The sequence below is a fragment of the Scylla paramamosain genome, chromosome 37, assembly GCF_035594125.1.
Source record: "Scylla paramamosain isolate STU-SP2022 chromosome 37, ASM3559412v1, whole genome shotgun sequence".
Lineage (NCBI taxonomy): Eukaryota > Metazoa > Arthropoda > Malacostraca > Decapoda > Portunidae > Scylla > Scylla paramamosain.
This window is the reverse complement of record NC_087187.1, coordinates 2,805,001-2,816,934: the sequence shown is the minus strand read 5'-3', so window position 1 is coordinate 2,816,934 and position 11,934 is coordinate 2,805,001. Positions and strand designations below refer to the sequence as shown.

Genomic DNA, 11,934 nt, shown 5'->3' with positions numbered 1-11,934 from the left:
CTCTCTCTCTCTCTCTCTCTCTCTCTCTCTCTCTCTCTCTCACGGAAACAAGAAGACAATAAGAGGACACCACAATATTTCCCCACCTTTACCTTCACCACCTCCTGTTAACATCTGAGCCGCGCCAAGCATCCTGTTATCTCTGGCTTGTCGCGGGATTGGCGTCTGGTCAGGGGAGATATCACTGTTGGCCACTTTGATTAGCGCGATACAGGTCCACTAGACGGTGAGATCAGATCCAATTAGCTGGGTATTGTTCCCCCGAGTGTCTTAGCTCCGGTGTGTGTGTGTGTGTGTGTGTGTGTGTGTGTGTGTGTGTGTGTGTGTGTGTGTGTGTGTGTGTGTGTGTGTCGTGTTGATTCCAGAACCACTAGGGAATGTAAAGGAAGGGTTGTACGTCTGGCTGTATATCTGTTAGCCCTCACGAGACTTTGTTTGTTTGTTTGTGTGTGATTCAGTGACTCCTATAGCTTTGTAACCTTATTCTGTCCAGCACTCTAATGCGTTAATTAACAAGTATTCTTAACCATTCATTCCCTTTTCGGTTAAACTCTGTAACTCCCTGCCTGCTTCTATATTTCCTTCTTCCTATGACTTGAATACTCTCAAGGGGAGGTTTCAAGACACTTATCCTCCAGTTTCTGACAGTCTTTTCTGATAATGTTTGGGGAGTGGTATCTTAATGGGTCTTTTTCTTATTTTGTTGCTTTTGGCCAGTGTCTCTCCCCCCCCCCCCGCGTGGAAAAAGGTTTAAATGAATGTTTTGAAAGACACGCTCCCACTAATACGTGTCATTGAGGATCTAATCAAGTTTCTCAGTAATTGCTGTCTTGGTTTTTGTTGAGTAGAATTCTCTAGGGTTGCTAAAAATATTATACGTGCCATTAGCATTCAAAGGGTTAATTAAAGCAAAGGGTGTAGGTTGGTTTTATTGTTATTTTTCTTTGTGTCAGAAGGGCTTTGGTGCAGGGGAGCAAAAACTGGTGGAAAGATAGATAGGTGTAAATAAAGCCCACTAAAGGTGTCAGGCCGTAAAGGAGACAACTTATAAGGGAAAATAAGAATTAATTGTGAAAGTGTCTTGAAAGGTGTGACTACTACTACTACTACTACTACTACTACTACTACTACTACTACTACTACTACTACTACTACTACTACTACTACTACTACTACTACTACTACTACTACTGCTCTCTCTCTCTCTCTCTCTCTCTCTCTCTCTCTCTCTCTCTCTCTCTCTCTCTCTCTCTCTCTCTCTCTCTCTCTCTCTCTCTCTAATAAATAGCAGGAATTAATTAAGCTGTTAGTCATTTATTTTATTTTCGACACACACACACACACACACACACACACACACACACACACACACACACACACACACACACACACACACACACACACACTTCCACAGCAAACCCGAATCTGATATAAAATCCAATATATAAATAAAAAGAGCAAAACATAATATTTTCTCACAATGAAAACCAGAAGGATAAAAATAAAAAAAACTTAAACTTGACTACATTTTTATTTCGTTTTTATTATTATTATTATTATTATTATTATTATTATTATTATTATTATTATTATTATTATTATTATTATTATGTGTCACCGTTACGAATTATTAATCATGTATGGATTAGATTAAGTTAGGTAATAATAACAACATCACTAATAACTTCACTACAACTCTGTCTCTCTCAAAAAAAAAATAAATAAAATAAATAAATAAATAATGATAGTTTAGAATAGTACCGAGCGTAGTACTGATAGTTAGGTTCACGTCGTTCACAATAGTAGGGATCCGATAGTAACTTAATGACTACTTCACTATTTTGCTCCTTTGTTCACTAATACGAAAATACCTCTTGACTTATTAACCTGCTTTCCCAGTTACCTTTCCTGTACCCCCCCTCTCTCTCTCTCTCTCTCTCTCTCTCTCTCTCTCTCTCTCTCTCTCTCTCTCTCTCTCTCTCTCTCTCTCTCTCTCTCTCTCTCTCTCTCTCTCTCTCTCATTTATTCATCATTCACTCCATTCCTAGTTTCATTCTCCCCCACTTCCTCCTCCTCCTCCTCCTTCTCCTCCTCCTCCTCCTCCTCCTCCTCCTCCTCCTCCTCCTCCTCCTCCTCCTCTTAAAATACCCCACTTCCATCCTTGCCCCCCCATCTCCATATCCTCTCCCACCCCCCACCCCCACCCCCACAGCCCCCCTTACCGCCATCATAACTACTACTAAAGTTACAATATAGTACCAAAAAATTTCTACTACTACTACTACTACTACTACTACTACTACTACTACTACTACTACTACTTATTAAAAACCATTGCTATTCTAAGAGGTACGTTTGTGTGTGTAAGTGTTTCTGAAGAGTTCCGTACATTATTTTCTTCTTCTTCTTCTTCTTCTTCTTCTTCTTCATTTTTTTCTTTTCTTTTTCTTCTTCTTTTCCTCGTCTTTTCTCTCACTAATATCGTTCTGTCATCACCATTACTCCTCCTCCTCCTCCTCTTCTTCTTTCTCCTTTTCTCCCTTCTCCTCTTTCCCCTTCTCCTCCTCCTCTTCCTCCTCTTCTTTCTCATTTTCTCCATTCTCTTCTTTCCCCTCCTCCTCCTCCTTATTTTTTACCACGGTCCTCTTTCTCCTCCTCTTCTCACATCTTCCTCATCCCATATTCTTTGCAAATTTCAGACTCCTCCTCCTTCTCCTCCTCCTCCTCTTACTCCAGCCCTTCCTCATTTGTTCTCCACACTATTACACAATTCTGCCTCTTCCACCTTCGCCTCCACCACCATCACCATCTCTTCTCCCTTAAGATCATCCAGTGTTAGAATTCACGGGTTTGTTTCATGGGTGTTCTCTATAATAGTAGAGCTCCACGGGGTACCTGAGGCTATGTATAGATAACATAAGGGCGCCCACTGCACTGTCAGTAGTGTAGGGTAGAATGATGATAATAGAAGTGTGTGTCTGTGGTTTGTTATTATGCTAGGTTAGGTTAAGTTAGGTTAGGTCATTTGAGCTGCCTGTGTTTGTGCATAAGTATGTGTGTGTATATGTGTGTGTGTGTGTGTAACAAACTTATGTACATACGTGTAAAGGGAAGACTATGCATAACTGAACATTGTGTGTGTGTGTGTGTGTGTGTGTGTGTTCACTAGTCATCAAAACGCGCATAGAAAACAGGATCAACTCACCGCCTATTTAAAGGAAGACTATGCTAATCATGAACACTTACAACTGTTACAGTCACGTGTCACCAAACCACTCATCACTACTCTTATTGTCATTAGTGCTCTTATCCTCCCGTCTATTATTACCTATCATTACTATTACTCCTCCTCCTCCTCCTCCTCCTCCTCCTCCTCCTCCTCCTCCTCCTCCTCCTCCTCCTCTTCCTCCTCCTCCTCCTCCTCCTCCTCCTCCTCTCCCTAACACTGAACACAAGGGCACAAGGTAACGATTCTATTAGTCTTATTGGTTCTATCGGTTCTAGTGCCTCTAATCTGCGTCATCTTTCGTCGTACAAGATCGAAATCGTCGTAGGAAATAAAGTGCTATTCACTGGGACTTGACAAACAGACATACAGACATACGTACGTACAACTTTCGCTATATATATATATTTGTTTTATTATTTTTTTTATGTATTTTATGTTTAGTTTTTTTATAAATTTTTTTTTTGGTTTTGTATATATTTTGTTTTAATAATTAACGTCTTTTTTTTCTTATGTATATTTCTTTTAGTGTTAGTTTGTTATAGGGATGTTTGTATATGTTGTATATCATCATGTATTCTATTATTAACATTTACAGGCCTCGTGATTTGTATGGAGACTGCTTCACTGTATGTTGGTCTCGATACACACACACACACACACACACACACACACATCATTCATACACTCGAAAAATTGTTGCGTTTCATTTCGTGTGTGTGTGTGTTCGTTTTAAATTCTCTCTCTCTCTCTCTCTCTCTCTCTCTCTCTCTCTCTCTCTCTCTCTCTCTCTCTCTCTCTCTCTCTCTCTCTCTCCTGCTGATGTTTGTCATTCCTTTGTGTTCCATCGTGTTCCTTTCTACAACAGTACAATCCTTAAAAAAAATAATAATAATAATTATCTCAACATTTACATTTAACTCCTCCCCTTTCGATCACTCCCCAACACACTCCCCACCTCTCCCCACTCCCGCACCCACCAGCCCAGACACACCCACTCCCCACTCCCCACCCCCAGAGCACGCCCCATCACCCCCTCCCTTAGATCAGGATAGGGACAAATTATGCTTCACTGAGGCTTCGGAGGCTTCACAGGGCGCGATTCGGAGCTTCACGGGGGAGTTTCGAAGCCTCACACATGGAAGGAGGTTTCGGGGGGCGTGGGGCGGACAGCAGGACGTGGAAGGGAGCGCGCGCCCCCTGATAAGCTCCTCCCTATGGTTGCGTGGGGCTGCGGGCGGGCTGGGTGGGTGTAGGCGTGGGCGTACTGGCCGTCCGATGGGTGGGGCAGTGGGCGGGGGAGCGGGGCGCGTCCTCAGACCTGTTCATACTTCGCTTTGTTGATCCCACGAGCAAGGCAGCAAGCGAGCACCACGCCGAAGAACTGTGGGTGAGGTGCTGGTAGTGGTGGTGGTGGTGGTAGGGAAGTAGTGGTGGTGGTGGTGATGGTGGTAAGGAACGGGAAGTGGTGATGGTGATATTAAGTGATAGCAAAATGGTGATGGTATATTAATTTGTGACTCTCATTGTAACACGCATTCTGACGATCAGCAAAAAGGGAACCAGTTTCTACCTATGTCTTTAAATGTATCAGCCTTGAACCCGTTACTGCTCGTCCTGTCCTGATTACTAACCCAATGGATCTTATTTAAGTGCATTACAAGTTACAGAAGAAGAATATTCATATCAAATGTATCGATAAAGTGTGTTTTTTTTAGCTTCTTAATTTCTTTTAAAAGTGAAATATGGTTATTACCTACGCACCACTTCTAGGAACTCGAAAGAATATTTTACAAATGTACAGTGGTTCTTCTTTAAAGCACCATCGCTGTATCTCTTATACCACTGAAAGACCTCAATCAGATTCCTTCTTAATCTCCTTTTTGTTGCATCCCTTCCGCAACTCAGTTCTCCTCTTAGTTCACCCCCTTTAACGAAGAACAAACAGCAGCAAACTTGATATACATCGTGAGGCCGTTTGCCATGAGAGTGTGAAGTGTAGCAAGGGTTTCCAGGGGCGGAGAAAGGCGTCAAACGTGCTGCCAAAATATAAATAAGTCCACCCACAAAAATTTTACAGCGAAAACGTAAACCTGAGGGAGGGAGTGTGTGAAGCGAGGACAGAAGAGAATGGCGGAGTGAAACACGTAAAAATAGATGACATAGGGGTCTACGAGAGAGAGAGAGAGAGAGAGAGAGAGAGAGAGAGAGAGAGAGAGAGAGAGAGAGAGAGAGAGAGAGAGAGAGACTACGAGCAAGTTTAATCCCAAGAAAATGTATAGACTAACCAAACTAAAACTCCACCAAAGAAAGCAAAGAAAACGTAATCAATCTCATCACCAATTAAAGGTAGACTAAACTAAAATTCCAAGCACGGGGGAAATTCCGTTTTCTTTTTGTATCAATCACTGACACTGTACAGCTGTTCGTTATTCTCACCTGGAAGCTTGCGATGCTGAGGGCCACGATGAGCAGAACACCTGTGCTGCCCTCCAGGAACTGAACCACGGTGGTGTAGCAACCCTGGTGGGGGGGAGATGTTAGAGAAAGTAGTGTGTTGCAGGGGTGTCTTGTGTGTTTTTGCTTCTGCCTGGCGTACTTAGTGTTGATTGGTTGGTTGACTGGTCTCTCTCTCTCTCTCTCTCTCTCTCTCTCTCTCTCTCTCTCTCTCTCTCTCTCTCTCTCTCTCTCTCTCTCTCTCTCCTAACTAATTATCTCTTTCTTCCTTATCCTTTTCTCTTTTACTTTCTTCTCGTTTCCTCTCTCATCCCTCCTCCTCCTCCTCCTCCTCCTCCTCCTCCTCCTCCTCCTCCTCCTCGTCCTCTTCCTCCTTCTCCCTCACATCCTTTAACATATCCATTATCTCCGTTTCCTTTACTCTTCTCCTTCTCTTCTCTTTGCCTCTCTCTTCCCTTCCTTTCCTTTCTTTTCCCTTAATCAAACTTCTGTTATTCTCGTTTTTTTATCCTTTCTCCTTCACCTCTTCCTTCCTTCCATCTACCATGTCTTCCTCCTATCTCTCTCTTTATTCCTTATCTCATTCCTTTCGTCTGTATTTAGTCCCTCTGTTTTTTTTTTCTTTCTTTTTCTTGCTTTTTCTCTCCCTATATCTATCTGTTCCTCCTCCAGTTTTTCTTTATTTCTATTCCCTTGTTCCCTCTTCTTTTTTTATTTTCTCCCTCTGTTCCTCTTCCTTTTCTTTTCTTCTCTCTCCTATCTTTAGTTTAATTTCCTGCTTCTCTCTCTCTCTCTCTCTCTCTCTTTTCTCTCTCTCATATTTCCATTCTCACTCTTTCCCTTCCTTCCCTCAACCTGCCATCCACTCAAACCTAACCTAACCTAACCTAACCTAACGTAACCTACCCAAACCTAACCTAACCTAATCTAACCTAACGTAACCTAACCAAGCAACACTTTTCCTCTCCATTCACCTGTCCACACCTGGCTTACCTGAGGGTGGAGGGCGACACACACTGCGTCTCTCGTCTCCCTGCAGCAGGAGAGAGGCTGGGGCGGGTCGTGGCTTTGTCCATAGGGCATCGCCACCCAATCACTCGCGTTCTGAATCCCGCAACACGACAGCTGACGGAGGAATGAAGGTGGTGTTAGGTTAGGTTTGGAGTGATGGTGTTGATATAAGTTTGGTTTGGTTGGGTTGGGTTAGGTTAGTTTGACATGGTTTAGATTAAAAAAGGGAAGGCGAGAGTAGGGTAGGTTAGGTTAGGTTAAGTTAGGTTAGGTTAAGTTAGGTCAAATCACGTGGAGGATAGGTTAGTTTAGGTTTGGGTTAAATTAGCTCGTTATATTTGGTCTTGTTGAGGTTAGGCTAGGTCAGGTCAGGTTGGGAGGTAACATTACGTGGAAGTTAGCGGTAATGGATGAAAGTCAGCGGATATTGAAGTTAGCGGGTGTGGAAGTTAGCGGGTTTCTGATTTTATTACCGAAGTATATTGACAGATACCTTGCGCTGGATTACTGGTGAATGAAAGGATTGTTATTGTTCGTTAGCTTGTTATTAGTACTGATGTCATTGTTATTACTATTATTGGAGTAATTGCTTTGTTGATTACTGAAGATCATATTATTATTAGTGATACAGGAATAGTTGTTAGTAGTGTTATTACGAGTGATTAACTTTGTGATTAGTAATTGATACATGAGTGCTTCACGATGCTAGTAATTAATTAATGAAAGGGGAACGATTTTTGTTATTATTATTATTATTATTATTATTATTATTATTATTATTATTATTATTATTATTATTATTAGCTGCAGGAATGTTGTTATATTCGTAGTATTATCAGAAACTTGTTGCTGTTGTTGTTGTTGTTGTTGTTGTTGAGGAGGAAGAAGAGGACAATACATTCTCCTCTTCTCCATTTCCTCCTGCTCACTATTGACATCAGCATCATCACTATTCTCCTCCTCCTCCTCCTCCTCTTCTTCCTCCTCCTCCTCCCACAACCATTACCCTTCTTCCTTTTATTATTATTATTATTATTATTATTATTATTATTATTATTATTATTATTATTATTATCCTTTGTCGTCATCTTCGTGGCGTTGCTCCTTCCCTCTCACCACCACCACCACCACCACCATCACCACCACCACCTCCTCCTCCTCCTCCTACCAACCCTCCTCCTCCTCTTCACCCTGTTGTATAGGATAAATTGGGTTATGTTAGGTTAAGTAAAGTTGGATTAGGTTAGGTTGAGTTGGATTAGGATAAGTTAGGTTAGGTCAGGTTACGTTTCACCCCTCCCCCTCCCCCCTCCCCCCTCACCATGTTCTGTAGGGTGTTGACGGCGCTCATAACGGCAGGGTTTCTCTCGTACTCCGTAAGGGCGCGCGTGAGGCCGTCCTCGTAGCCTGCCTTGAGGTGCTTCCTGAAGGCCCACGTGCTCACGCCGGACCCCACCAGGATGACCAGAATCACCAGCAGGAAGGCCGCGTACTGAGAGAGAGAGAGAGAGAGAGAGAGAGAGAGAGAGAGAGAGAGAGAGAGAGAGAGAGAGAGAGAGAGAGAGAGAGAGATGGATGATTATGTTAAAGGTGTTAAAGAGGACACACACACACACACACACACACACACACACACACACACTAGCAAACACTCACAATATATAGCAGAACCGGCTGTCCCTTGGCGGTACAGCAACACGCCAGCAGCCCCAGCAGTAGCATGAAGCCCCCAGTGCCCACCAGGACGTAGGGAGCAGTGGCAGAGAAATCACGAGACACCTCCACATACTTGTACACCTCCACTTTCACTAGGATCCCGGTAGCCAGCACCACGGCGCCTAGGATCTGAAAATAGGATGGTAGGATTAGAAGGAGCAGTGGTAATAGTAGTAGTAGTAGTAGTAGTAGTAGTAGTAGGAAGAGGAGGAGCTTACAAAAGGGGTAAATTCGGTGTTTTGCGTAATGTTGCGTCTTATGAGTTTCTGTTCGTTAAAAGACGTGTTAATATTCCCCCCAAAAAAGTTGTTGTTGTTACTGTCATTATTATCAGTCCTCCTCCTCCTCCTCCTCCTCCTCCTATTACTACTACTATATCAAGGGTAGGAGGAGGAAGAAAAGTGAAATTAAGGAAAAGGAGGAATAAGAGGAATAAGAGTGTGGAGGAGGAAGAGGAAGAGAAGAAATAAAATTAAGTGGAGGAGCAGGAGGAGGAGGAGGAGGAAGGAATAACCCTCCATCTTCCTCATACCAGAATCATGTCGAGTCTTCATCACTGCCTGTAGCCTTGGGGCATAACCTCCTCCTCTTCCTCTCCAGCTCTTCCCCACGCCTCCCCTCACCCACAGCCCCTTCCCCTACTCTTCCCTACGCCTCCCCTCACCCACACCTTCCCCTCAGCTCACCAATGTCCTTAGGGGGGTCAATAAGCCGGCTGGTCTCATTAAAGCTCAACATCTCAAACCAAATTATCGATTCATATAGGAGGTACCCGGGCCACACTGACGCCACGGTAGCTCTCCCGACCCGCGCGCCACACTCACCCTTACCTCCCTCCTTTCTCTCCCCTATTTCCCCTGCTTCCCCCCTTCCCTGACCTTGAAAATCAGTGTGTCGGTAGTTAAAAGAATGGTCTCTATTGTCCGTGAGGTTTCGTTGGCATGGGCTGTTTGGTTTCGTAGGAATTTGTGTGGTAATTGAAGTTTTTTTCTCAAGTTTTCACTCGGAAGCTGCTGCTGGTCGGCTGTCAGTCTTGCCCAAAGTGTCGTACCGCACACGTGAGTCACCGCGCTGCCTGCCGGAAAGCTTTTGCTGATGACAAGGAGATTACTGTGTTTATCTTTCTTATTTTCATCTTTTTTTCTCTCTTTCTACGTCATATTTTATGCCTTCCTGGCTCTAATTACGCCTTCTCTCCCTTTCATATTCTTTTTCCCTCATAATCTTTCGGTTTTATTTCGGTTTTTTCTTTTCCCTCTTCGATTTTTCTTCTACGTATATTTTTTTCCATCTTTTGCGTCTTTGACTCTCTCTCTCTCTCTCTCTCTCTCTCTCTCTCTCTCTCTCTCTCTCTCTCTCTCTCTCTCTCTCTCTCTCTCCCGGGTCATAGAAAACGAAAGAGAGTGAAGGACAGATAGAAAATGGATTAGAGAGAGAGAGAGAGAGAGAGAGAGAGAGAGAGAGAGAGAGAGAGAGAGAGAGAGAGAGAGACGAGTGCTAAGCTACGTTAGTTACCCAGCGGCCATCTTCCTTACACACACACACACACACGAATTCCTGGAAAGACAAAAAAAAAGGAAAAAATAGAAAGAGAAAGAGATACGGAAGTCAGATTAGAGAGAGAGAGAGAGAGAGAGAGAGAGAGAGAGAGAGAGAGAGAGAGAGAGAGAGAGAGAGAGAGAGAGAGGGGGGAATGAGATGATTTGTAGTCTCTCTCTCTCTCTCTCTCTCTCTCTCTCTCTCTCTCTCTCTCTCTCTCTCTCTCTCTCTCTCTCTCTCTCTCTCTCTCTCTCAGGTAAGCTTCCTAATTACCGCAACACCTGTGCTCTCTCCTGCAGAAGGGAAATCACCACATTGGCCCGCCCTTACCCGCCTTTCGCTAATAGGCGTGTGTTAGTGCGTGTGTGCGTGCGTGAGTGTGCGTGCGTGTGTGCCAAGTCTCCCTCTGGACCCCCGCCAAGCCCCAATGTATTGTGTAGATTTGGCAACTGCGCGCTCGAAATGCCATGATTGTGCTTACGTGTTGTGGTTTATTTTGAGGGAGTGATGGGGGGTGAAATGGGGATGGGAGGGGTGGTGATGGGATGGAAGAGAGTGATGGGAGGGGAGGTGACGCTGTTATGTTTTGTTTGTTTGTTTGTTTGTTTTTAACCTTTTTGTTTTTTGTAGGTTTGGCAACTGTGTACTCGAAATATCGTTATGGTTGAGGAGAAATAGTTTTTTTTTATTCCTTTTATTTATTTCGTTTCTCTTGTTTATATTTTGTGAGAAGCATCATTAGCAATCTTTTTATTATCATCTTTTTGTTTTACACCCTTGCCTCGCTGACAAATATAAGGAAATAATAGAGATTAATAGAGATTTTTTTCCATCTTTTTTTACTATGATTTTTGTTTAGCCTTTTTTTTTTTCAATCTTTTATATTGCAAAGTGGGTTAATCAATTTGCGTGTTTTGTGAGTTTTTTTTTTCTTTCTTTCTTTTTGTTGTCCCGTTAAAGTGAATGAAGGGTTAGTTGCGCTGAATGAGTGAGTGAGTGAATGAATCTTCGTGTGCATCATGTACGAATGTGTCTCTTGTTTTGTTTGGGTGTTTGTTTGCTTGTTTGTTTTGTACTTGTGTTAGTTCTTGTTCTTTATGTTTTGTCGTCTGTTGTTGTTGTTGTTGTTGTTGTTGTTGTTGTTGTTGTTGTTGTTATCGTCGTCACTACTATTACTACTACTACTACTACTACAACCACCGTCACAACCAACAACAACACAACAACAACAACTACTACTACTACTACTACTACTACTACTACTACTACTACTACTACTACTACTACTACTACTACTGCTACAATGAAAAGGGAGTTATATTACTTGGTCTATTTATATTCATAGAACTTTTTTAGGCTGAGCTGAAAATACATGGATATTTATGAGAGAGAGAGAGAGAGAGAGAGAGAGAGAGAGAGAGAGAGAGAGAGAGAGAGAGAGAGAGAGAGAGAGAGAGAGAGAAAGGTGACTCTTCATCCCCTTTAAAACTTGCTTAGCTCTTCTTAGACTCCTCCAGTTACCTCCCTCTCTCCCTCCCTCTCTCCCTTCCTCTCCCTCCTTCTTCCTTCCTCTCCTTCCATCCTTCACCCCGCAGCTGAACCCTTCGCTCTCCCTCCGTATCCTTCTCTCCTTCCCCCTCTCTCTCTCTCTCTCTCTCTCTCTCTCTCTCTCTCTCTCTCTCTCTCTCTCTCTCTCTCTCTCTCTCTCTCTCTCTCTCTCTCTCTCTCTCTCTCTCTCTCTCTCCCCTCTCTTCTCTCACTGCCTCACCGCATCCCTTCCTTTCCTCTCTCATTTTTTCCTCCTCCCTTCATCTCTTCCCTCCCTTTTTTTCTTCGTCTTTCCTTCTCTCCATCCCTTCCCTTTCTCCCTATTTTACTCCTCCGGTTTCGCTTTTCCTTCCTTTCCTTCCTCTTTTCATCTCTTATTTCTGTCTCCTTCTCTTCCTTCCTTCCTTCCTTCATTCATTCATTCATTCATTCATTCA

General features: G+C 43.2%; 1 protein-coding gene across 1 annotated transcript in view; it reads right to left on the bottom strand.

Annotated features, from left to right (window-relative positions):
• Positions 1-3,963: 3,963 nt before the first annotated feature.
• Positions 3,964-11,934, bottom strand: part of LOC135091349 (tetraspanin-7-like) — a 16,809-nt gene continuing 8,838 nt past the window's right edge. The window contains exons 3-7 of the mRNA XM_063988907.1: positions 8,351-8,539; positions 8,016-8,186; positions 6,677-6,808; positions 5,666-5,749; positions 3,964-4,610 (exon numbers count right to left, since the gene is read on the bottom strand). Of these exons, the coding sequence (XP_063844977.1) occupies positions 4,542-4,610; positions 5,666-5,749; positions 6,677-6,808; positions 8,016-8,186; positions 8,351-8,539 (645 nt within the window). The 3' untranslated portion in view covers positions 3,964-4,541. The remainder of the gene's footprint in view (positions 4,611-5,665; positions 5,750-6,676; positions 6,809-8,015; positions 8,187-8,350; positions 8,540-11,934) is intronic.